Source organism: Crinia signifera, chromosome 6 (genome assembly GCF_055691185.1).
Source record: "Crinia signifera chromosome 6, ASM5569118v1, whole genome shotgun sequence".
NCBI lineage: Eukaryota > Metazoa > Chordata > Amphibia > Anura > Myobatrachidae > Crinia > Crinia signifera.
In genome coordinates, this window is record NC_139222.1 from 144,900,745 (window position 1) to 144,928,742 (window position 27,998).

At 43.4% G+C, this 27,998-nt stretch overlaps 1 protein-coding gene across 3 annotated transcripts in view; it reads left to right on the top strand.

Moving 5' to 3' along the window:
• The window catches only part of BRCA1 (BRCA1 DNA repair associated), a 169,694-nt gene that overhangs the window by 2,827 nt on the left and 138,869 nt on the right, over positions 1-27,998 (top strand). For all 3 annotated transcript variants that reach the window (XM_083147536.1, XM_083147537.1, XM_083147538.1), the window contains exons 2-4: positions 1,401-1,493; positions 20,671-20,724; positions 22,083-22,163. In XM_083147536.1, coding sequence (XP_083003662.1) covers positions 1,401-1,493; positions 20,671-20,724; positions 22,083-22,163 — 228 coding nt within the window. The remainder of the gene's footprint in view (positions 1-1,400; positions 1,494-20,670; positions 20,725-22,082; positions 22,164-27,998) is intronic.

Sequence of the window (27,998 nt, forward strand, 5' to 3'; positions counted from 1 at the left end):
ACTAAAAAACCTACAAGGTATATTTCTAAAATCTAATTGTCAGCTTCTCAGAAGCACAATGCATATTCTATTGCAGGGCTCGACAAAACCCGGGGGCCAGGTCGCCATGGCGACCAGATTCTGCTTACTGGCGACCAGATTTGCCAGGAAGCAGAACCCCCGGGAAGAGTGGTGGCTTCATAGCAGCGGGCAGCGCAGTTCACAACTCTCCCGGCTGCCGGGAGATGGACAGGGAGAGGCAGGGAGCTGGCAGCAGCGTCTCTGTAAGCAGCGGGTCCCCGTGGCTGGTTATACTATCAACACTTACAGCAGCCTTGGGTGCCCGTTTCACACACGTAAAAAGATGGCGCCACAGTGGGTTATGTTCAATATAACAGCCAGCACGGCGGCAGAGCGGTGCAGAACTCTCCCGGCTGCCGCTGTATCAGACCAGGTCAGCAGCGCGCCTATTTTAAAGCTCAAGCACGGCTCCCGATTAGCTCGTGTAATAGGCGCGCTGCTGACCTGCTCTGATGCAGCAACAGCCGGGAGAGTTCTGCACCGCTCTGCCGGGCTGCCACCGTGCTGGCTGTTATGTTGAACATAACCCACTGCGGCACCATCTTTTTACATATCTCAAACGGGCACCCAAAGCTGCTGTAAGTGTTGATAGGATAGCAAGCCACAGGGACCCGCTGCTGCCAGCTCCCTGCCTCTCCCTGTCCATCTCCCGTGTTTTACCGGGCTGCCACTATGCTGGCTGTTGTATTGAACATTATAACCCACCATGGGGACCCGCTGCTTGCGCAAAGGGAGGCACCAGAGAACAGAGGCACCAGATAACAGAGCCCCCCCCCCCCCCCCCATATTTTTTTCTCAGTCTGCCCCTGCCTGGCATCAAGCCACAAACCTATAGCATTGACCATGTAGGTGAGCAGCACTGTGACATAATATGCCATGGGGTAATATATGTAATGGGTGTTTGGTTTACCGTGGTGTTTGGTTTACCGTGTAATGGGCATTACGGTGTGTGGGGTATATGTAATGGGCATTATTGTGTGTGGTATAGTACGCAAAAGGTTTTTCAGTGTGTGGCATAATGTGTAATGGGCATTGTGGCATGTGGGTATGTGTAATGGGTATGTTACATGTGTAATAGGCATAATGGTGTCACTTTTTGGCGCACACTGTCACTATTTTTTTTCTGGCTCCTACATTTTCATCCTGGCTCCTAGATTTTTTAAAAATTTGTCAAGCCCTGTTCTATTGCCATGCATCTCTGCTCCTTCATTTGTACTGTACTTGTGAAAATATGATCTGTCATCTGAGATATCTTTGATGTAGTTGTATATATGTGGATGGTTAGCTTTGCTTTGTCATGTTAAAGCGGTGTAAGAATAAGTGTTAAACTTTCATTTCAGAAGAGAGAGGAAAATGACCTGTTCTGCCCAGGATGTTGAAGACATTCACAATGTATTGTCTATTATGCAGAAGAATTTAGAATGTCCCATATGGTAAGCATTAATTTTGAAAAAATTTTAACAGTGCATTTGGTCTATCTATCTATCTATCTATCTATCTATCTATCTATCTATCTATCTATCTATCTATCTATCTATCTATCTATCTATCTATCTATCTATCTATCTATCTATCTATCTATCTATCTATCTATCTATCTATGTCATTCTATGTCTTGGAAATTGCAAAATAGCATGTTTTACCAAATTATCAATCTTATTTAAACAATATACTACAGTTTTCTGTGATATTGCATAAAAGCAGTTAACTTTCTTTGTAGCATTTTGTACTTGAATGGCATCCGATGTATGAACAGGTTGAAGATAGGTGTTTGTCATGTCATGTTTGTGAAGGGGAACACACATTTAACTGCTGTTGGCTGTATAACTGGGGTGATGGAGGGGTCATCATCTTGTATTGTATCAGTACTGAAAATTATTTTATACTCCTTACATGTCACATTGAATTCCTGGGATATTGCCTGGTCGAGGTGAGGTGTGAAAGCACCAAACCTAATAACCTGGGTCGACCAACCCAGCGATTCGACCTGGGTTAAATCTGGATCGCCCTGTGTAGAATTAGCGACCTGGGTTTAGTGTGAAAGTTCCAGATCTGGGATTGAGATCCTGTGTCCGACCGAGCATATGAATGTGGTTATAAATGTCTATGCCTAAAATTGTGTAATGCAGTACTTCAGAAAGTATGTGCCAGGGGTGCCCTAGATTGGTGGTTTAGAACCATTTAAAATGATTTATGGTAAATGTAACCGACAAAAACCAGTGCCACTCCATAAATTATTTGGACAAACAGAAGCAAATCATGTCCCACACCTAATAACTGAAGCTAAGGATGACATAAGAACAACGTAGATCATTTTATAGTGTTCCTTCATGACAGTGGTTCCCAACCCTGGTCCTCAAGTACCCCCAACAGTGCATGTTTTGCAGGTCTCCACACAGAATCACAAGTGCTATAATTAGCTCCACCTGTGGATCTTTTCAAATGTGCCTGAATAATGAGTGCACCTGCCGGGTGACCTGGAAAACGTGCACTGTTGGAGGTACTTGAGGACCAGGGTTGGTTACCACTGTTCTAGGAACTAGGGCAGGCAGGGCACCGCTGCACTGGGGTAGCGTAGGGGGGGCTGGACCGGGCCCGCTGACGTCACTATTTTGAGCAGTCCCGGCCGCCAACGTCACAAAAGGGGCGGGCCTGTCATCATGAAGAAAAGGGGCGGGCCTGGCCGCCGGCGTCACTGAAGGGGGCATGCCCGGCCACCCTGAAGGCTCTACTCTGCTGGGCATCACTATCTACAGCAGTACCGGGCTTCCCTGGTCACACCAGATGGGTCGGAGGCAGGCTGTTTTAGCGGGGCGCTGCCAGAGGGCTAAAACAGCCTAGCGGGAACACTTATTTTATTTTTACTTCATTATTTATTCATAACAAACGTTTGGCCTAGGGTTGCTGTGAAAATAATTCAGATAATTTAGGCAGACTCAAAACAGTTTGGGAACCATTGGTGTAATGGCTAAAGCTATGTACCTCACAACCAGATAAATCCCATTAGACATAATGATTTTCTGTTCGGTATGCCCTGTCCATACGGAGCAATTTCTAGCACAGTGTCCTTCTTTCATATCTCTTCAATTATTTATTTCCAGTTTCTTATATAGTGCAGCATATTCCGTTGCGCTTTACAATTGGAAACAACAGTGATTAAACAAACTGGGTAGAAACAAACCGACATGTGGGTAGGAGGGCCCTGCTCGCATGCTTACAATCTATAGCATGGGTCTTCAAACTGCGGCCCTCCAGATGTTGTGAAACTACAAATCCCAGCATGCCTTGCCACAGTTTTAACACTCCCTTATAGCAAAACTGTGGCAAGGCATGCTGGGAATTGTAGTTTCACAACATCTGGAGGGCTGCAGTTTGAAGACCCATGATCTATAGGGATAATAGGAGGGATAAATAAGGATAGCATTCCATAGCATGGCAGTCCCATCAGATTACTAGACAGTCTTGATGGGATGCAATTAGATATGAATGCTACTGGAGGTTGTCCTGAATGATAGGCTTGCCTGAAGAGGTGAGATTTCAGGGAACGCTTGAAATTTTGGAGGCTAGAGGAGAGTCTTAGTGTGCGTGGAAGGGCATTCTGTAAGGTGGGTGCTGTCCGACAAAAATCCTGCAAGTGTAAGTGGGAGCGAGTAATGAGTGTGGATGAGAGACGCAGATCTAGAATTGGGAGGCCAGGAATGAGACAGCGTGAGCATCACACCAGACCCTGACCTCCCAATATGACAAATGCAGGAGCATTTGCAGCTGTTCATCTGCTAATTCTCCTGCGTGCATGCTACAGAATTTAGCTTTAAATCATATATTGACTCCAATTTGTTTATTTATTCTTCTGATCGTTTATTTGGCCAATGTTTAAAAGGGCAAAGCTTGTTTTAAAATGATTGCCCTTAGAAATATCCGGCATAAACACAATTGTAAATATACTCCCATAAGTTTACAAATTTTTGACCTGAGGTGTATAATTTTCTGTTACTGCAAAACTATGAAGCTGATGTGTTGTAAGAGAGGGAAAAATGTGCAAGCATAAGTATCTGGGAGACGCCAACTTGTGATGAGCACCCACCACCAAACTGGCAGTTTTTGTGGGGTATTCCCAGTATGCAATGGTTAGTATCTACCAGAAGTATTCAAAGGAAGGGCAACAGTGTTATAGGTTTCTTTTTGGGTCATATTTTTTTCGGACAATGCTATTAGGTTGTGTGAAATAAAAAAATTTGTGGACGCAGGCATTTTCTTGCAAGAAAAGAGGCACACACACTTTATGGTATTCACATTCTGTATAACAATCCTCCACATGATACAAGTTGCATTATACGTAACACATGAGCTCTGTGTGACTCTGTAGTGCCGGGCATCTTTTTTTTTTTTTTTTTAAGTTTTCGTTGAATATGACGCACAAGCAGCTACTGTGGCATGCCTATAGTCTGTGTGTGGCTGTATCTGCATATGAAATTGGACATTGCTGTTTTCCAGGAAAACACTAATGTTCCATTTCTTATGCAGATAATGTAGAAACATTTTGCAAACTGGCCGTTATCTAACGGAAAAGGTTGCAAAACAAAAGATGCCCGGTGCTACCGAGTGCTAGTCTGTTTACTCTGAAAAGAGGCTAGAGGCAAGTGGACGCTAGATCTGGTAGATGCTCTAAAAGTGTTTCTTTGGATACAGAAATAACCAGCATATAACTTGTCGCCCGATTTTTGATCGCATCGCATGCCATACACCGATGGCATACGATGCGATTGTGTCCCATATACGATTTTAAATTGTATAAGCACCCTAATGGGTGCTTACAATGTTAAATGCACCCCCACGCCACCCCCCAAGTATATACGTGAACCCGAAGCGTGGCGAGCGCAGCGGTACGCGTCCTACGACCTTTTCATACCCCCACTATCCACGTCGGCGTGGAGTTGATTTTATAAAGTGTGTCGAGCGCGAAGCGTGGTGAGCGCAGCGACGGCGTATACCTGTGAAGTTCTGCGCGTCCCCTCACGGGGCACGCTTCGCTCGCCACGCTTCAGGCTCGGGCACTTTATAAAATCAGCTCCACGCCGACGTGGATAGTGGGGGTATGAAAAGGTCGTAGGGCGCGTACCGCCGCCCCTCGCGGCCTCGCTGTGCTCGCCACACTTCGGGTTCATGTTTATACTTGGGGGTGGCGTGGGGTGCATTTAACATTGTAAGCACCCATTAGTGTGCTTATACAAGTTATAATCGCATCCCATTGCATTGTATACCATATACAATGCCATACAATTTTAAAGTTGTATGACTTTGTGGAACATCGCGCGATATCGCATCACATGCGATATGGTCTGCGATGCGATGGGCCCCGTGATAGTACACAAGTACCCAAATTTGTTCTCAAAATGGGCAAAACCATGTGCACTGCAGGTGGGGCAGATGTAACATGTGCAGAGAGAGTTAGATTGTGTGAGTTCTTTTGTTTCTGTACAGGGTAAATACTGGCTGCATTATTTTTACACTGCAATTTAGATTTCGGTTTCAACACAAACCACCCAAATTTAACTCTCTCTGCACGTGTAACATCTGCCCCCACCTGCAGTGCACATGATTTTGCCCATTTTGAGAACAAATTTGTACCTTGATCAGATCTGAATAAGGTCCCAGTTGTGCCAAGAAATGTGGTCCTCTACGGTGGGCAAGTGCTATGTGTATGTACTTTTGTGTGTGGAATGTATAGGCAGAGATCTGATCCCCACCATTTCAGAGATGGTGGAAAAATGAAGTTGTCATGGAAATAGCCACACCATAGTAAATACATCTTAAATGCAACATCTATCTCTTCAACATACTCTCCTTTTATTTATTATTATTTATTTCCAGTTTCTTATATAGCGCAGCAGATTCCATTGCGCTCTACTAATTGTAGACAGTGATAAAACAAACTGGGTAACAGACAGACTTGTCGGTAAGAGGACCCTGCTGCAAGCTTACAATCTATAGGGATATAGGAGGGAAACACAAGTACAGGCACCAGTAATAGCATAGCAGTCCCACCAAGTTGCAAGTCCAGAAGTGAAGCTATATAATACATAAGTGCCTAAAGGGGCATACACACGTAGAGATCTGTGCTGAGATTCGAAGCGCTTCCGCCAATCAGCGTGCGGCCAGTGTTTTCAAACCCAGCAGCGCTTCCCGCGCCCCACCCCCACCGTGGAGCAGTGAGGGGATATGGATTCAGGACGCGATCGCGTCCTGTGTACATACGCAACAAGAAAAAAAAATTCTTAGCAATTTTACTAGATTTCATCAGCAGGCGATTCCGATGTGTGGGGCCACGCATCGGAATCGCTCAGAGCATACACGCGGAGAGATTTGTGCTTAGTTTCTAAGCAATCTAGTAAGATTGCTTAGAAAATAGCACAAAATCGCTCCATGTGTACACCCCTGCGTGTTAAATATGATGAAGAGGTGAGTTTTCAGGGAACGTTTGGAAGGTAGTAGAGTCTTATTGTGCTAGGAAGGGCATTCCATAGGGTAGCAGTCCGATGAAAGTCCTGTAATAGTGAATTGGAGCTAGTGATCTGTCACACTGGAGCACCTAGTCTGTACTACAAAAGATTGCCCTCCTACTACCCTAGCATCGTAACCCCCAGAACACATGTATTTAAGTCACACAACCCTACCAGAATGGATATTGCTTTGTGCTCAGAAATGCTTCAACTGTATGCACACAATGTAATCCAATTCCCATTACTTTGTCGATCTTGTGTTTATTTAGAATACTGTTCTTTTGCTGATTAATTTATTGTGACTGCTCAGTTTGTAATTCTAACTTGTCAGCAATCTTAGTGTCACAGGAAATCCCCAAGGTTCCCTGTATCTTCTTGGTTTACTAATTGTAGAACATGTCTTGTTAATTGCTGGTGGAAAGCTTCATCTCTCAAGACCTACTGAATTCTTCAAAGAGACACATTTTCAATATCTAGATTCTGTTTTTCCTTTTTCTACCAATCCAGAAAATATCCATAGTCATTAAATTACCATTACAGCAAGGCTTGGCCTTTTACATCCAGTGATCTTCTTCGAGACTAAACTGACTTGACAGTTCTCTATTGATTTCAGAATCTGTTCTTGTGCGCTGTTGTTGGACTCAATTGTTCAAGTGTATAGCAATATGCGGTGTACAGTAACTTGGCTGTAAATACAAGTTCTATATGTTCTGACGAAAGCTTGTTAAATATTTAGCACCATTTTAAGAGTCCTTTTTCCAATTTTAAATGTTCCTATCCTGAAGCATTTTTGCAAATACTTGCACAATTCTCTTCACTGCTACAAATAGTACATATCCAGAAAATGCAGAGTCAAAGGGTCAGTTCTCTCCCCTCCCCTCTGTGCTTTCCCTATATGTTTACCTTGGCCACCAATCCCTTCAGTTCAGTTAGTGATGGGGACCTTCTCCTATTGCCATGTCGGTCTCCGGTCATGTCATTGTCTGATTTTTTTTTATTTTTCTTAATGTGTTTTTGTTAAAGCTCAATGTAACACAGAATAAAGGTACGTGATGCATATCAGACAAATACAGTAATACATAGCTGGTAAGACAATATATTACAAAATTACCAGAAAAATAACTGGTCGGGAGTATAGAGCTATTAGAAATTTTTGGACACTTTTATAAAACATATTGTTAACAAGCCTGGACATTAGGGCGGAGTGAAAAAACTGAAATTGAGAAATTCAAAATCGGCTAGTGTGGAAAAGTTGTGACTTGACTTGAATAAGAAACGTGCAAAAGCATTTTGATCTGAGTCAACCTCTTCTGTTCTGGCAAGAGGCCTGAAGTTTCACTTTTTTGGTGAAAATGACGAAAACTATGAAGATGCTCCGATCTAGTTAAAATTATGTCAGGTTCATTAATATACTTTAGCATAGTAAAAGAGAGTACGAGATTGTCCTAGTGCAAAGTGAATGACTTTGGTGAGAGAAAAAATACCTAATAATTGACCCATTTTCATGGTCACAATTGTGAATATTGTGTGTTTTTCTCCTGAACGTGTTTATAATAGAAGAAGCACAAATACTCTAAATGGAATTCCGGTGACACTGTGTGAAATATAACACTGCATAATAGCCCTTAATCAGAGCTGATCCCAGTACAAATTTGTTCTCAAAATGGGCAAAACAAATGCTGCATTGCAGGTGGGGCAGATGTAACGTGCTGAGAGTTAAATTTGGGTGGGGTGTGTTGAAACTGAAATCTAAATTACAGTGTAAAAATAATGCAGCCGGTATTTACCTTGCACAGAAACAAAATAACTCACACAAATCTAAAGGTGGCCATACATCTACAGATCGATTGTCAGATTGGGCCGGTTGGAACAAACAGCTGGTAATATCTGAATGACAGTTTTTCAGCATTTCAAAGCAAATGGTCAACTGTCATTTGCTCTCATCTTTTACCAGGATTTTGTTCCAACCAGACAGATCGGACAATAAATCTGTAGATGTATGGCCACCTTAAATCTCTCTGCACATGTTACATCTGCCCCACCTGCAGTCCAGCATTTTTTTGCCCATTTTGAGAACAAATTTGCACTGCGATCAGGTCTGATTAAGGGCCACTATGCAGTGTTATATTTCACACAGTGTCACTGAACTACATGAAATTGGATTTATGCTGCTCTCTTTGCAGTGCATATACAAAGATAGACAATCCTGTGTATATAAATAAGAAATAACTGTTGCAGTCTGTTATTGAAAAACAGTAACTGTTACAAAGTTTTACAAGTAACAGTGTAAACTGTCTAATGTATCATTTTACATATCACTTCTGTTTATTGACAGAAAAACAATGTTGCATCCCCTATACTGGGAACATGATTGGGCTGCATTACAGCATATAATTATGCCAAAGATAAGCCAATATATTACCTGTTAAATACGTTGAAGTGTATTATGATGTAATAAATTGTAAGCTTGCAGCAGGGCCCTCTAACCCCCAAGTCTGTCTGTCATTACCCAGTTTGTTTTATCACTGTCTACTATTGTAAAGCGCAACAGAATCTGCTGCGCTATATAATAAACTGTAAATAAATAAATAAACAAATACATTGATTCAAAAATTAACAGGTTAATCATTCTATGAGTGGTGTCCAGCAGTACATATATGCCAATCACTGTGTTCATTTCTAGGCAGCAGGGCCGTCTTAACAGCAGTGTGGGCACCTGGGCAAAGCAATGCACTGGGGCCCTTACCAATTCTCCCCTCCTAGGGGTGGGGGGTGGTATCAGCAGCAGCTTTGATGTCCCACAGGTGGGAGGGGTGCTCTATCTTCCATTCAAAATGTAGGACCTGGAGCAGTAACTTCTGCTAATTACTCCTTTACTGCACAGGTGGTGGGAGGGAGAACACTAACGTGTGGAAGGGGGCACTGAGCTGTATGAAGGGTCCCTTGTAAATGACTTCCAGGGAGGTAGGGGGTGTTTTATACACAGGGGACGGTTGGATAATGGAGTGGGCTTAATATTCGTCATTTTCCGATGGAAGGGCAGCTTGTTTGACTGCAGATATCGCCATTATCTGGAAATAGATTTCTTAGCCTAGTATAAAAACCTAGAGTCACAACTTTCAGGAGGTGCTGGGAACCTGGGTATCAGAGATCAGGAGCCAGAGCAATCCATTGACAAAAATATAAAACTACACCAGACGTTTGGAGCTGGAGCAGGGACCGGCTGCTTGAAGGCTGATATCTCTGGTTCTGGGCATGATAGAGACAAGCCGCTAGTGTCAGAGAGAACCTGAGAAATATGACTGGAAATTGTAATTAACAGGTCGGATGTGGACTGCTGCTTTGAAGTTGGATATCTGCAGTTCCCCAGGGCCGATTTTCAAAATTCTGGTATCCCTGGAAAAAGGGGATCCTCAGCTATCAACATAGATACGCCTTATACGCCTGGGGCCCCTGGGCAAGTGCCCATTAAGCCCATACAAAAAGACAGCCCTGCTAGGCAGGATTGATCAGCAATACTTATTACAGCATAATGCACTTTAATGTATTTAACTGTTAATATATTGGCTTATCTTTGGCATAATTATATGCTGTAATGCAGCTGCAGGTGGGGCAGATGTAACATGTGCAGAGGGAGTTAATGTGGCCATACATCTACAGATTTATTGTCCGATCTGTCTGTTTGGAACAAAATACTGGTAATGGATGCTTTGAAATGCTGATACTTTGCTTTGAAATGCTGGAAAACTGCCAAAAACTCTCATTCAGATATTACCAGGTGTTTGTTCCAACCAGCAAGATCTCACAATCAATCTGTAGATGTATGGCCACCTTTAGATTTGTGTTGAGTTATTTTGTTTCTGTGCAGGGTAAATACCTGCTGCATTATTTTTACACTGCAATTTAGATTTCAGTTTCAACACACCCCACCCAAATTTAACCTCTCCGCACGTTACATCTGCCCCACCTGCAATGCAGCATTTGTTTTGCCCATTTTGAAAACAAATTTGTACTGCGATCAGGTCTGATTAAGGGCCATTATGCAGTGTTATATTTCACCCAGTGTCACTGAAATTCCATTTAGACTATTTGTGCTTCTTCTATTATAAAAACGTTTAGGAGAAAACACACAATATTCACAATTGTGACCATGAAAATGGGTCAATTATTAGGGATTTTTTCTCCCGCCAGTCAGTCACTTTGCACTAGGACAAGCTCGTACTGTTTTTTACTATGCTAAAGTATATTAACCCCTTCCCGACGGGGCGTTTTTTGTTAACTTTTTTTTTTTTTTCCTCCTTGCGTTCAAATAAGCGTAACTTTTTTAATTTTCCGGCTATATAGACACATGAGGGCTTTTTTTTTGCGGGACAAGTTGTACTTTTTAATGGTACCATTTACTATACCGTATAATATTCTGGGGAATCAGGAAATAATTCAATGTGGGGTAAAAAGAAAAAAAAAACGCAATTCCACAATTTTGCGCTGGTTACGGTTTTTTTGGAGTTCATAGTTCGTTTAAAATGATGGGTTATCTTTATTCTATGGGTCGTTACGATTCCGGTGACACCAAACTTATATAGTTTTCGTTACGTTTTACCACTAAAAAAAAATAGAAAATTTTACGGTTTTTCTAATTTGCGTCGCGTCGCCATGTTCTGCGGCTTATAACTTTTTTATTTTTCCACCTACGGACCTGGGTGAGGGCTCATTTTTTGCGGGCTGAAGTGTACTTTTTAATTAATACCATTATGGGATATGTGCGACTTTCTGATCTCTTTTAGTTACTTTTTTTGGGGTAGGCGATGCAACCAAAAAACGTAGTTTTGGCGTTGGGAATTTTTTTCCGTTTACGCCTTTAACCGTGCGGGATAACTAATGTTATATTTTAATACATCGGACTTTTAGGAACGCGGCGATACCAAATATGTTTATTTTTTTTATTTTTTATTTATTTTTATTTGTGAAATGGGGAAAGGGGGGTGATTTGAACTTTTAATATTTTTTTTTATTTTTAAACTTTTTTTTTTTTTTTTTTTTTACTTTTACTACAAGGCCCCCTAGTGTACTTGACCACTAGGGGGCGCGATCGCCTGCTCTAGGTTCAGCCATAGAGCTCTATGGCTGAACATAGTGATTTTCAGCACTTCCTATTACATCCTGCCTCAGGCAGGATGTAATAGGAATGCTGACATGGCCAGCACAGGGGTCTACATTAGACCCCTGGCTGCCATGGCAACCGATCGGCACCCTCCGATCTCGCCGCGGGGGGCCCCGATCGGCGCCGGAGGGGGGCGCCCCCCCTCCGATCAGCTATTTAAGCACTGCGGGCGCTTTGCCCGCAGTGTTTAAAGGGTTAAACGGCCACGATCGGCGAACTCGCCGCTCGTGGCCGTGAGAGCAGGTACCTGGCTGTAATATACAGCCATTACCTGCTCTCTTTCAAGCCAGCTCACTCTGTGAGCTGGCTTGATTCCCCCGCAACCGACATATGACGTAAATGTACGTCATATGTCGGGAAGGGGTTAATGAACCACTCTAAGACATCCTGACATAATTATAACTAGATTGGAGCATCTTCATAGGTTTCGTTATTTTCACCTAAAAAGTGAAACTTTAGGCCTCTTGCCAGAACAGAAGATGTTGACTCAGATCAAAACGCTTTTGCACGTTTCTTATTCAGGTCAAGTCACAACTTTCCCACACTAGCCGATTTTTAAATTTCTCAATTTCAGTTTTTTCACTCCGCCCTACTGGACATGCTCATGTGACTGTCAAATGGAGTTTAAGCATGACAGAGAAAGAATATATTATAAACGAATACTTAATAAACCAAAATTGAGAGCTAAAGAAAGCAAACACATCAACACAAGCAGTGTTAATCTGAAATCAATGAGTCATCGAACCATCCATGCGGCAGACCAGAGACAAGAACTATACAACTAACTATGGGGGTCCGACAGTCGGGATTCTGACAGTCAGACGTCTGAATCCCAACTGCTAATACTCCAACAGTGGGACGATCACAAAGATGCCCCTTGTGGGTTTGGTGTGCTCGCCACAGGTTCTGTTCGCTCTTTATGGGGTTGTGGAGCCCCGTTAGGGAGAATAACCCATGTAAGTCAGGATCCTGATCCACCAATAGAAGTAATGTATGAATGTATTTACCGCAGCAGCAAAATAGGTCAGGTGCTAATGACTCTAATTAAAGTGGCCTAGAAATCACCATAGATCTAGTAGTGGATGAGTTGTGCATCCATTGTTGTAATATAGGCTTCAGGCCCACTGCAGCTAGGAGTAAGAGCAACTTTTTATCTACTCTGTGGAACATGAGGCTGGTCTACCAAATGCCCAAAAAGTGACCAATGTAAGGGTACCCCCAAGACCGAAGTGCTTTAATGAGTTGGTTCTCCATAACTGTTGTATATGATGGCAATGCTTCTACAGCTAGACATTTAGGGCCCTCTGCAATACCTGAGGATAAGTATGCCCTTTGTAGTAATTCCAAAGTCATCTTTTGATATATGCTGGAGGAAATAAGTTTTAAATTGCAGGGTTCACAAATACTCCCTATAGCGAGTATTTTACCCACTTTTGCAGAGCGGGGACTCTCTTTTCAAAGATGGCTGCATCCCCTGGGACATGTTCCGTCTGACCCGGTGTTTAGCATGTGAAGGGATCTCCCCAGCTGGACAGGGCCCCCAATCCTTATGCTAATAGAGGAGGTTGAAGGGTAACACACACCTGACAGATATTTTGTTTTATTGGATTCATATAAATATGATTAAGAAAACATTTTAAAGTAAAAACAATAATCAGTTATTTTAAAATACTGTAATATATTTAATTGAAATGACTGGACAGTGGCAACCTGAATCACTGCATGATTACACAAGCAAAGAAACAGCAATGTTAAAAGTTACAGTAGTGAATTGCCTTGCCTGACTTTTAAATCTAAACAAGCCTATACATTATGTGTATTGAATGCCTTTAAAAAGAAACACATGTTTTGCAGCTTTGTTGGTACCCTTGCAGGTTTTCGGTTTTGACTACACCAAACCAAGTGTACAATATGTTCGTTCTACTGAAGCTGATAAGATTTTCATTACCAGCTCCAATTTCTGAACCAATTTACTCGTATCACTGTTGAATCAACAACCATGGTCAAACATGTGTGTGTTGCCATTCTAATACTGGTGACTTATGTTGGCCTGTATCTTAGTTTGTAACCTAGAATGATCTTGTTCTGATGAGGCAATAATGGTTCCGAATGCTGTGTATTGTGGGATAGAAATCCCCAAGAACTTTTGTATTTTTCAGTGTTTTCAATAATTAGACAGGTGTGGATGGGACACCCTGCGCTTACTAACCAGAATATGATAAGAGATGAAACTACAAATTTAGTCAATAGAGTTAAAGATTAGAAATTAAATTGCCTTGCACAAAGTATGATATAAATAAAAAGTAATAGTTTATTCAAAACTGGTAATGTACATAATTAGCACCACATTTATTAAAATATTCTAGTGGTTTAGCGTATTTGGAAAAGCTATAAAAACATCTAATACCGGTATACAATTGGACACAGGAGGACTGGGAAACACAGACAAGACAATACATATAAAAGTCCAGTACCGGTATGATCCTTGTTCAGCAACAGCTGAGGTGGACTCCTTTATGTGGAGTGGTATCAAAGTCAATAAAAATGTGAGTACCTGGTATTCCAAAAAATGCAGGGGTGTCTGCCGGCAGACTTACCCTTCTAAGCCGTGTGTGCACAACGGCAATATCAGGGTATCCACAGCATCAACTAGTTTCGCCCACGGGCTTCTTCAGGATGGTGTGTTTCAATAATTAGAAATGACCACCTTCTCTTCACCTGTTCCCACCATATATGTGGACAACTAGTTACCTTGGGGCAGATGTATTAAGCATGGCGAAGAGATAAAGTAAAAGGTGATGATGCACCAGCCAATCAGCTGTGTTTGAAATATAACAGTTGGGAGTTGATTGGCTGGTGTGTTATCTCCTTTCACATTATCTCCAGTTTATCTCTTCGCCAGGTTTAATACATCTGCCCCCTTGTTTGGAACACTAGACTGGAGCAACACTGCAAGTCTGATGAAGCCCTGTAGGTGTGTAACGTGTGTCATGACCTCCAGGAAAAGGTTGCCTCCACATTGTCAAAAGGAGAAATATTCTCCGGCTCTGGCAGAGCTTTTGAGATGCCTGCGATTTATAGTTAAATGTACACATTTTTGTGTTCATGATAGTGTCTGTACGTAAGGGTCACAGGGTCACTTTTAAATCATTTGAGAAACTACTCTAGGAATGGTTTAATTGTAATCATGATTTAAGGGGCCTACACACACAGATTTGCTAAGCGTTCTGAGCGGTGCTAGATCGCTGAGAATGCTCAGCAATATCGCTCTGCACACAGCAATATGTCTGCTCTGAGTGATCTGTCAGGGCCAGTATTCTCTGGTGAGAACACTGGCCCTGACTGATTTAATATCCTGCATGCTGGATATTAATCGCAGGACGATAGCGTCAGTTGGAGCTGTGCATTGCTATCGCTATGGCCCCTACGCATGTAGCGATGTCGGGCATTTTTTTTTCAAAATGTTTATTTGAATATCAGCATTTTAAGTACAATAACAGTACATATGACATTTGTAGTGTCGGATATATACAGAAAACTTGCAAAGTAAGTAAGATAGTCGTTTAGTCATACAATATAGTAATTACAGAAATATAATCAATATTAATTCAACTCAATCAATCTCTCTCGCTCTCGCTCTCTCTCTCGCTCTCTCGCTCTCTCTCTCTCTCTCTCGCTCTCTCTCTCTCGCTCTCTCTCTCTCGCTCTCTCTCTCTCGCTCTCTCTCTCTCGCTCTCTCTCTCTCTCTCTCTCTCGCTAGCTCAGGCGTTCCGGGTTAACCAATCCATCCAGCATATAGTAGAAAATAAGGACACTCACCGGTCTTGCTTGTAGCTTTTAAAGTTTTAATCCAATATACCACTACAATAAAGTGCTATGTGTATGACAGTGGGCTGACGTTTCGGTCTGCCTCCAGACCTTTCTCAAGGCCCCCACTACCGTCTCCTAAAGTGCATAACTAACACAGGCACCCTGTGAGCCTTAAATGCCCCCAGCCAGTGGCATTGCAAACACCCCTCATCACTCTATTAAATTCAGGATATGGATCATACTCCCAATCCTCCACTGATGTAACTGCACTTACTTCATATAATTAATGCCACCTCCCAGCCATTGTTACCATATTTCACCTGCCGCTCACACCTCCGGGTTAAACGCCAGTTGCCTCTAATATCCTCACTCAGTCCCGGCATGCGCGTCACTAGCCGGAAACCGCAAACAATTGCAGCGTGCATATCATCAGCAGGAAGCCGCCTCACATTTACAGTACGTATGCGTTCCATTTCATAACCCACGCTGGTGGCTGTCATATAAACAGCAGAATATTCATAGAACAGGGGTCAAACCTCTATATCAGAGGGCACAGTTTAAATTCTATTGTAAGAGGTCACATCAGCACAGGGATATATTCTATAAATATAATCCTACACAGTGTCTAGGATATTTAAAATGCATAGGGGCTCAAAAAGTACCTGCGCAAATAAGCATTACACTTTATAAAGTACATATACTAAAAAAATCTAACAGACAGTAAACAAACAGATAATGTTAGTGTTGCTCAGACCATCCTATTAAACACATGCTATAAGTAATATCAGAAATGTATCACAAAAATACTGATAGAGAATTATACTCATTTAGGCCCTTAGGGGCATCAGTGTCCACCAGCTGGATCCATTTTGCCTCCTTTCTTAGAAGGATCAGTCCCCTGTCACTCCCTCTCACCAGTTGGGGGTGCACCCAGTCTATCATCATACAATTTAGGGAAGAATCTTTAAAAGCTACAAGCAAGAAAGTGTGAGTGTCCTCTTATTTTCTACTATATACTGGATGGACTGGTTAACCCAGAATTCCTTAGCTATATATATATATATATATTCGCATCTTGCCCAAAAGTATCTTGTATATAATACAGAATATTAACTGGGAACATTTTCTAAGCGATCTAGTGAGATTGCTTAGAAAATGCCCCTATATCGCTACATGTGTAGGACACATTAGTTGTTGTACCTTTTATTATTAAATGTTAAATTAATTACCCCAGCTGTGTGATAAAAAAAAACCCATACAAATATTCTGTAAAGCAAGTAAAAAAAAAAAAAAAAATTGAATTTTAACAAAATGATGACCCTTGATAAACCACACACCTCGTAACATATTCTAACTAGGGTTGCCAATCCCGGAGCATTTTTTCAATCCCGGAATTCGGGATTGAAAAATGCCCGATCCCGGGATTGGCTTCACTGATTAAAAAACCTGCCCCGGCCGCCCCGCATATTTACTTACATGTGCGGTGCGGCCGGGAGGGTGGTCGGTGAAGCTGGGAGGGTGGGCGGCTGATTGATGCCGGGAGGCGGGCGGGTGAGCAGCAGGAGCCGGGCAGGCAGGATACAGGAGGCAGGCGGGCGGGCGTGTCATGTTGGACGGCTGTGTGTGCGCCTGCTGCTACTTGGCCTGCGCAGCGTGACCTCTGGCCTCGTCACGCTGCGCAGAGCCATACTGCCGGGTAAGGGAGAAGCCGGGCAGCATCTGAGCACACGCTCAGACGCTGCCTGGCATTAGACTGCGCATGCGCAGTCTAATCCCGAAAATCCCGGGATTGGAAACTCCAATCCCGGGATTGAAATCCCGGCGTTTTAGGGGCCAAATCCCGGGATCCCGCCGATCCCGGGATTGGCCACCCTAATTCTAACCTATTTCTCTACTGGAGCAGCTATACAACTGGCATTTACTCATTTACATGCATTTAATTCTGAAGTTTTTCTTGAAGTGTGTTTTAATAATCCATATAATTTGTACAAAGCAATATGTATGTAGTCCTCACTTCCCATTTGTGACTTTTTCTACCTGCTTGTTTATGTTGGTCACTGTATCAGCCTATTAGTGATTTTGCTGTTCTGATAATTGGCTTCCTCAATTCCCACTGGTGGTCTCACCTCTTTTATATTCTGCCTCTGTTCCCAGTGCAGCAAACCTGGCCATTGAAGTTTGTGTTCAAGACAAATAGTGCTTCAGTACAATCTCTCAGGAACATATATTGATGAAATGGCATTTACTTATGAGATGTTTCCCAGAGCCAACATTTTGTCGGAAAGCCGGCAAGAGATTTTTTTTTTCTGTCTATTTCTCAGATGTTATCAAAAGGGGCCATGTACAGAAATGTTTCTAAGGCATGATTGATTTTTCAAAGTTAAAAAGAGCTGTTTCACTTAGCTTCAAAGAAAACAACTAATGCTGTCGCTTTGTGAGTTCGTGTATTGGTCTAGTAACAGGTCTGTTAGACATTAAGATTTGCATTTTATTCATCATTAATTTGAGTGAATTCCTCTACCCCCTTCTTTATTTTGTTTATTCATTACAGAATGCATACAGTTATACCCTTTCACACTGCACTTGTTAAACGGTATATTGCCATTTTTTTTCCATTTTAAAACCTTTAAGGCTGCAGTGGGAAAGCAGTGAGAATGACTTTGAAACGGTATTTAGTAAAATCAACAGATTATGTGATAGGCTGTCCCCTGCATTTTGCCTTGAAACGTGTTCAGGGGATTAAATGGGTTGACTGATGTGAATTGTATTTCAACGCTATTTAAAACGGTAATCTACTGCAATGTGAAGGCTCAGACCCGTTTTAAATACCGTTTTTTTTAAAACGTTTAGGCAGTGTGAAAGTTGTATAATTGTTTTGGAGTGTGTTGGAGAACAGGAGTGAGAAGTGTGTGTGGTAGGGTGGAGGGGTAGGTATGGCAGCGAGAGATTAGCTGTCTAATGGCCATGGAGCCTTCATTATAGAGGTATATAGGTTGGGCTAAAATCTGGATGCAAGACCATGGGCTGTGTGACCATATACGAAAAAAGGTTCTCATTCCTCTAACGTCTGAATATACGTATATGCAATATATGTAAAATATATTGCATATACGTTTATTACATATATTAAGCATTTTATACAACTTCGGTGGGGTCGGTTGGCACATGTAGTCAGTGGCATATCAAGAATGGGTGCAGTGTGCATGGTATACACTGGCCCCTGAGTACCAGGGGGCCCACACCATTCACACTGCACCATCAGCACTGCACATAGTCCATCAGCTGCAGGAATGCTGCTGAGTTCCTGGGGAAAAAGGTGCATTGGTCATTTTTCCAGGGATCTGGACATGCGCAGTGGAGTCTAAGCGCCGTAGTTTTCAGACTCTGCACACTGTGAAAATCACCAGAGTAATGGCTTCCACGCCATTTTTTTAAATGTTTGCGCATGCGCAGTAGGGTTTAGAGCACTCTTGTGCACAGACCTTACTGCTCCCGGCAGATAGGAGGGGGCCAGGCCAGAGGAGGCTGCACACAAGCCGCCTCCTCTCTTAAGACGTCCCTGCCAGTAGTCCAGTCTATAAACTGACTTGTTGCTCAAGGTGGAAAGTAACCTCTTGATAACTTTTCCCTCACCACTTCCCAGCAATCCTCGTCTGCGATTAAGTGAGACCTGGATCTCCCTTGCAGTAGTTAAAGATAGATAAGGAGATACAATTGTTGGTGCCAGAATCTGTTTGTATTGTGCAACAGATGACACTGTTCAGTTGTTGCTCTGTCTGGGCACTCAAAACACATTTACTCTCTGCACCTCCCAAGGGGGTGTGCAAAAATGTGCATAAGGGAGCACTGTGGGTACCGACACTGGAGTTTGGGTGCCCAAAATAGACTGTGGTATAGGGTACCATCAGTCAGGATCCTGACAGTCATTAGCCTGACGTCGTGATCCCGACTGCCCAGACTCAGACAGCATGGTGAGCGCAACAAAGCCCCTTGCAGGCTCGCCACACTGTGGGCACGGTGGATCGCTACGCTCGCCACCTATTCTATTCTCACTCTATTGGGGTTGTGGACCCCTAAGAGGGAGAATAGCCGGTGGCCGTCGGGCAACCGTCTGTTGAGTTTTGACAGTCGGGATCCTGATTCAGGTAAATGACTGTCCGGATCCTGACTGTCGGGACCGTGTCCGGCACCCAAGTAGACTGTGGGTTAGCTGCCGACTGTATTAAAACCCCAGGGTTGATAAGGAGAGCCGTTATGCCCAGCATTAACGGCTTTCCTTATCGGCGTCCCTGGCATCCCTGTGCATGTGCGCACCCTCTCTCCCCCCGGCCGGCTCTCTGGGATGCACAAGATCTCGCTATTACCGTGAGATCTCCAGCGCAGCCCGGAGCCAGCAGCGCTGTCACCGCAGTGTGGATAGGACCACGCTAGCCCTAAACTGGCGCCCCCGGCTGCTAAATACTGGGGGGGACGGGACCATTAATGTATTGCTGCAGTGGTTTATTGGTATGAGTCATTCTTGCATTTGGTATATTCTGTTTTTTTTTTTTTTTTTATTACACTGGATTTCTGTTGTAGTACTGTTAATTTACTTCTGTTATGTAATAAAATTATTTACTTTTAATCAGTATTTTTTATGTCACTCTGCACTATGGCGCTTTACAGGGTATATTTTGAAATTCACATCAGTCCTCATACCTTTGACTGTCTGTAAATACCGTTTGTTGTATCACTGTCTCCTATTGTAAAGCGCAACTGAATATGCTGCGCTGTATAAGAAACTGTTAATAAATAAATAAACCCCTGCCCCAGTGGAGCCTAAATATAGAATCCTACTACATGTACATTATTTTGTTTTGTTATGAGGCAATTATTCTTTCATTTGTATTTGCTATTTTTTTGTGTGTGTCTAAAAACCAGTGTACCTATATGGGCTGAATATAAAAACACCAGGCAGTGGTGACCATTGCGTTGTGAGGCAGTAATGCTTTCCATTACACCAACCATGCTCCTGAAGCTTATTCTCCAGTTTGTCCACATACATCCTGCTAAATGCTCTCCACGCCCCACTGTATCTTTTTAAAATGAAGTTAATCTGGACTCGATTTACATGACACTTTCTTGTTATGATTTTAACAGCTTGGATTTAATGAAGGAGCCTGTTGCCACAAGATGTGACCATATATTCTGCAGGTATGTTGTTGCAGGCTACATTAGCCATATTCTAAATATATTAGGGTAGATTTATTCTGCCAGTCCATCATTGTACAAAACTGGTAAGTGCTTAGTGTTATCTGAGGCTTCACTGCAATTGATTATTTCTGATCCAGTGATGGTACGCGTCCTCCGACCTTTTCATACCCCCACTATCCACGTCGGTGTGGAGTTGATTTTAGATAGTGTGGCGAGACACCGAGCCCGAAGCGTGGCGAGCGCAGCGAGGAGACGCGGAATATATGTAAAGTAATACACGTGCGCTCGCCGTGCTTCAGGCTCGGTGGCTCTCTGCGCTCACCACACTATCTTAAATCAACTCCACGCCGATGTGGATATTGGGGGTATGAAAAGGAGGATGCGTACCGCCGCATTGGGTGCTTTATACAATTAAAAATCGTATTGGGGGTGCATTTAACATTGTAAGCACCCATTAGGGTGCTTTATACAATTAAAAATCGCATCGCATCGTATGCGGCTATATGGAATAAGATGCCATAAGATTGAAATCTTGGGCGCCGTGCTAGGAAACAAGTACCGAAAAATCATTCAATGGTGAGTCGTGTTAAGCAATTTGTAGACTTTCACGAGGCGGGATTTCACTCTGGCTGTGTAGCGATTACCTGAGTAACCCCTAATGAGGGGAGTAGTAACAAGGGATGTATGGTGTTCAGAATCACTACTGTTTAATAAAAGGCCTTGGTATTAATAAATGTTTTTGTTTGGCAATAGGTCAGTCGTCTTTATTGTATCCAAATTGTCATCCCTTTCTCCTGCATACAGTACCTCCTATGCCTTTATAAGTGTACAAATACTTTAAAATGGGTTTTGACTTTAGGACTATTATAACATCGCTCATAAAGAAAACTCGCCCCACTGTTACATCTGCACATATGCAGCATATCGCTCAGCTATGCACACACCTGCATATATGTGCAACATTGGTAGTGGATAATAATGGGGAAGATGTATTAAGCTTTAACGAGATAAACGTCCAGCCAATCACCTGATAACTGTTACAGGCTGTGTTTGAAAAAAGTCAGTAAGGAGCTGATTGGCTGGACGATTATCTCTCCTTATTACCCTTGCATTTATCTCTTGTTAAGGCTTAATACATCTGCCCCATTGTCTGTATTTGCAGTTATGACATTCATGCCCTATCAGTTAAGTCCCTACATGCACAGAAACTTGAGACTAGAAAGGATCATTGGTAGTCTAAAAAGTAGCTAAAGGATTGTGCTGTGACCGTTGCATTCACTAATCTAGTCTCTTGGTAAAATTATTGTTATTGGCCAAAACTTGGACTGTATATTGAGTTTAATATGGAATCCCCCCAGGTTTTGCATGTTGCAACTTCTCAGTAAGAAGAAGAAAGGCAGAGCACCATGCCCCATGTGCAAGAAAGAAATCACTAAAAGGTACTTTGTTACACACTGCTCTTCTCTTCCTGTGTGGTGCTATTTGTGGCCACGTGCTTTCAAAATTTTTGAAACTGTAACCCATGTTTTTTTTTTTTTTGACTATATGCACTGAAAATTTTGTCTATGTTCACTATAATAGTCTATGATCTAGTCCAGTGGTTCTCAACCTTTTCCAACCTACCGCCCCCTTTGGTTAATGGCCAGTTGTTCAGTGCCCCCTAACTATATTTCGTACCCCCCACCCTTCCGGCTCACAAGGTGGGACGTTTTTATTAGCTGACCTGTCAAAAGTGAGTGCAAAGCCTGTTTTAATTCTAACCACTATTTTGATAACTCAGACCTAATGCCGGCAGAATTTCAAATTGTATTCACAGGAGACAACCTTTAATTTTCAACCTCTTTAAAACATATAAATAAGTAAGAGTAGAAAAGTAATTCCAAATCACGAATAATCACAGTATAATTATAAAGAGGGTAAAATATTTATATAACTCTTTACCAAATGCAATGATGTACTTTTTACCTACAACGCGTATAGCATGAACGCGTCGGTATTGTTAATGGCTGCCTTGAGTTTGATGAGTGGACTCAATTTTTTCAATATCTGGTTTCATCTTGGTTAGTCGTAGGTCGCCCCTTTTCACATATTTGGGGCTTGTTCCTTGCTTTTGTCAGGAGCTGCTGCACAACACTGAAACCCCTTTCAACTAAGTATGTGGAAGGAATTGCTAGAATCAACATCTTTACTTCTTGCCATTGGGGCGAAAGTAAATGATTCTTATCCTAAGCCCTACAGGCAGCCATCAGCCACACAGCCAGCTTCTCTCTGATGGAACCGCTGCCCTTCTAAAGTCCTGTAAACCGTCCACTGCCCCCTCACTACCCCCTTTCGTTTCACTGCCCCCCTGAAACTCAAGAACGCCCACCAGGGGGCACTACCGCCCAGGTTGATAACCACTGATCAAATCAACTTGCCTGTAAAGTATATTTCTTGATCATTCATATGGGATATTGGGGATTCGTCAGAACGTATGGGAGAAGAGAGGTATCCGCAGGAGTCAAACACATAGAAGCTCTATTACTGGGTGTTCTGGCTCCTCCCCTCTACTTCCTCCCCACAAGCCAGTTTAAAAAAAATGTGCCCTCAGGGAAAGGGTGCTCACTGTGAAGCTTCAGAGAGTTTTTACTTCAGTTTTGTTTCTTTGTTATTTTGGGTCTGCTGTTTGGGCTTAAACAGCATTCCTGCATCATGGGAAACCAGGAGAAGGGTTTATTTGCTGACCTCTTTAGGTACCGAATTGACTCTGCTGCAGGACCACTATCCTGAGAGGGTCTTTGCCATCGCGGTCGCTTAGATGTCAGCGTAGCTCACCACTAACTGGTTATGAGAGAAAAACACTGTAGGAAAATCAATTCCAGAGGAGGGGCTGTTCTCTCTTTTTAAAATGTTTCTTGTACGAATGCTATATCCGCTTTTTCTAACTTCAGTTATCTTAAGGCTAGTGACCTTCTCTCAGGAATATTCAAACCCTTAGCGTTCACAGATACTATTTTGAGTTCAGTCATATTAGCGCTACAGAATAACACCTTTTACTTAGTTTGGCTCGAGGATCGCTGCAAGGAGAAAGAGTAAAGAAAGAGAGACAGAAAGAGAAGAATAGAAGAACTTCACATAACAAAAGCGAGTTTTCAGCAATCGTTAGAAAAAATTGCAATAACCAGAACACGAACACTGCTCCCCAATCTGCTGAGGACTATACCCGCCATCGGACTCAGGACCAAAATGTGCAGGTCACAGGGGGGCAACAGGGGGTGGGAAGGGGCCAACCCCAAACACGCCAGTGAGTTTAATTCTAAAACCTGACATATCGAGTTTTGTACATTAAGAAACAATACAATTAATTACTTTACTTTGTAAAATATAAAGCATATGAAAAACATGCAATCAAGGAGAATACAACTATTGGACAGTAGAAGTATATATCTTACTAAAAGGCAATTTGAATTTTAAGGCAAAAGGAGAGAGAGGACCCTACATTAAAATTGTCATACATCTCATTATTATGGTTAACGTTATTATCTAACAGAAAAACATAGAACCTTTTCTACTATAATCTATTAATATATAGAATAAACCTTATATAGAACGGGGAAACAATTTAATAAGAATGCGTTAGTTTGATAAAGTTATTTGTCTAGGCTCACATGTTTTTCCGTGGAGAAGACATCTAGAGTCTCTCTCTCTCTCATGTAATTGCCAACCAAGCAAGTATGTAGGAGCATCTCGACTTTAACTCAGGTCGTCGCCTGTGTGGAGGAGAATGATGTTGGAGATTTTGAAGACTGTATCCGATTGTGAGATTTTGGTGGTTATTCAACAACCCGAAATGGGGGATTCGCTGGAGGAGCCTGTGGAGGAATAATCTGGGAGTGGAGGGAGTGCCAGTCAGGGGTCTTAACAGGTGGAATTCCCAAGGTAGCACAAAAGGGAGCCACATCTTCAGGGCTTCGCAATGTTTGCTGTTTTCCCTCCATTTGATGCTGTAATACTGAAAGGATAGCCCCATCTGTATTTGATATTTAGTTTCCGTAGAGTGTCCATCAGGGGTTTAACATGATGACGGGACTGCAGTGTGAACCAAGAAAGGTCCTAAAATATCTGAATGGAGTGACCATTGAACTCCAGGCCTTCCGAATTACGTAATCTCCTCAGAATTTCCTCTTTCTGGGTGAAATAATGGAGCATACAGATCACGTCTCTCAAATGCTCAGACTGCATACTTCTAGGCCGTTACGCCCTATGAGCGCTATCAAAAACAATTGAGTCATTTTCTAATACTTCATTGAAGATTTTGGTTAGTACATCCCGAAGACTCGGTTGGGAAATGTCTTCCGGGATACCCCTAATCCTCAGGTTATTTCTGCTTCCCCTGTTGAAGGGCGCCTACATGCACATCCCAATATGGGGCCCACATTAGGCATTCCTGCTGTTTGCCATTCTGGAAGACCATTATCAATTTCAGGCCCTCCCCTTTGGTCTGTCCACTGCACCCCGCATATTCACGAAGGTGATGGCGCAGATGATGGCCTTGCTCAGAAAGGGGGATAAACCTCATACCCTATCTGGACGACCTAGTTCTAAAAGCCAGGTCGGAGGAAGCCTTAAAGCTAGCAATTCAGGTGTCTACACAGGTCCTCATTGCACATGCGTGGTTACTGAACCTTTCTAAGTCCTTGCTGATCCCATTGCAGCGGCTGCTATTTCTGGGCATGGTAATCGATACTAGGGAGCAGAAAGTCTTTCTGCCAGGGGATAAGGTTGAAGTGGTCCAGGTACTGTTGAACGATCTATTGGCTGCGGTCCAAGTATCAGTCCACCAATGCATTCGGGTTCTGGGAAAGATGGTTGCCTCTTTCGAGGCGGTACAGTATGGGAGGTTCCACTCCTGTGTTTTCCAATTAGACCTCTTGAGCAAATGGTCAGGGTCTCATCTGCATATGCACAGGAAGATTTTCCTGCCCATGAGATCCAGGGAATCACTGCAGTGGTGTCTCCATGTTCCAAACCTGCTTGTAGGCAGGAGATTCAGGATCCAGAATTGGATTCTAACAACTATGGATGCCAGCCTCCAAGGATGGAACGCCGTGATTCTGAGTGACCTTCCAAGGCAGGTGGTCCCTTTGGGAATCCAAACTCCACATAAACACTCTGGAGTTGAGAGCTGTGTTTTATGCTCTCCTGCAAGCTACACCTCTGCTGAAAGATCAGGCGGTGAAAGTCCAGTCGGACAATGCCATGACAGTGGCTTTTAGAAACCACCAGGGAGGCACGAGGAGCAAATCCTGCATGAGAGAGGTCACCAAGATCCTCAGTTGGGCAGAGGCTCATCTGACTGCGCTGTCGGCCATTTTCATTCCCGGGGTGGACAATTAGGAGGCGGACTTCACCCGGGGGAATGGAACCTGAAACTACGAGTCTTTGCATGCATTGTGGATATGTGGGGAAACCCATAGATAGATCTGATGGCATCCAGAATCAACAAGAAGTTGGCCCGTTATTGCTCCAGGACCAGGGATCCTAAAGCGGAGGCGGTGGACGCACTGACAATACCCTGGTGTATGTATTCCATTACTGGCAAAGGTCCTAAAAAAAGATAAACAACTATGTGGAAGCAATTCTGATGGCTCCCGACTGGCCTCGCAGAGCGTGGTACACGGACCTTGAAGCCATGCTAGCTTATGACCCATGGCACCTTCCTCAAGAAAGAAACTTGCTCACTCAAGGTCCCTGCGTCTGCCAGGCCTAAAAGCAACTAAGTTTAACAGCCTGGAGGTTGAGCGGCAGATTATAGCTCACAAGGGATTGCATGCGTCTGTCAGCTCTATGATGTCTCAGGCCAGGATGCCGGTGACTTCTACATATTACCACCACATTTGGAGGAGATATGTGGGCTGGTGTGAGCAGTTGAAACTTCCATCAGCAGAATTTACCGTATATACTCGAGTATAAGTCGATCCGAGTATAAGCCGAGGCACCTAATTTAACCCCCAAAAACTGGGAAAACTTATTGACCCGAGTATAAGCCTAGGGTGGGAAATTGGATGGCCATTATGGCAATCAATGTTGCTATGCTATGTTGACTGCATTGCAACATCTGGGGAAGAATCTTGCTGAGGGTGAGGGGGGATTAGCAGCCTGCAGAGGCTGCTGAGCAGTGTGGGACCATCTGGGCAGCATGAGCAGATTTCCCCATTGTGACTGTGAGCCCAAAATCGCCCCAAACAGGATATGCACACAGTGAGGGGACCAAGCCTCAGTAACCTGCAATGATTTACAGCAAGCGTGGCCGATTAGTGCAGGAGAGAGGTGAGAGTGAGTGGAAAGCCCCATCGGCTGTGCAGACTACAGCAATGAGAACTGCCCAGCCGCGCACCGTCCCTGCTACTCCTAGCAAAGGTGTGGCAGTTAGGGAGGAACAGAGGGAGCACCGGTACCTGAAAGTGGTGAAGCAGAGGAAGAGACTGGGGGACCTGGCAGCGCGATCTCCGTGGCTCAGTGCACTGCAACACAGCATTAGCGGGACCAGGCAAGATGGCAATTTGCTTCCGACCCCCGCTGAAAGCACCGGTAAGTGAGAGTGGGGAGGCAGAGGGAGAGACTGGGCAGCAGGACCGGCAGTGCGATCTCCGGTGGCTCATTGCACAGCAGCACAGCACAACGTCAGCGGGACCAGGCAAGATGGTGCTTCGCTTCCCTCCCCTGCTGAAAGCACCGGTACCTGAGAGTGGTGAGGCAGAGGGAGAGACTGAGCAGTGGGACCCGGCAGCGCAATCTCCGGCGGCTCAGCACAGTATCATGGCACTTCACTTCCGGCCCCTGACTCGAGTATAAGCCGAGGGGGACTTTTTCAGCATAAAAAATGTGCTGAAAAAGTCGGCTTATACTCGAGTATATACGGTAAGTTGGACTGCTTGGATTACCAAGGAGGACATTCAGTTTGGGAATGTGGTGCTACAGCAAACGCTGCACGTTCCCACCCGTCCTTGAATCTTGGGTATAATTCCCATCAGTTCTGACGAATCCCCAATATCCCATATGGATAATAGAGAAAATAGGATTTTAATACCTACAGGTAAATCCTTTTCCGTATGGGATATTGAGCACCCACCTCTGTGCAGGATCTTGCTTCCTTATTGTTCCTGTATACTGGATCTCGTCACTGTTCTCTTGAAATACAGTTATATTGCCCATCATGTTCTTTGCCAACTGTTGTGTTATGGGGTGTGCTGGTTGCAGGTCACTACTTTAATACATTATATATGTTACCACAT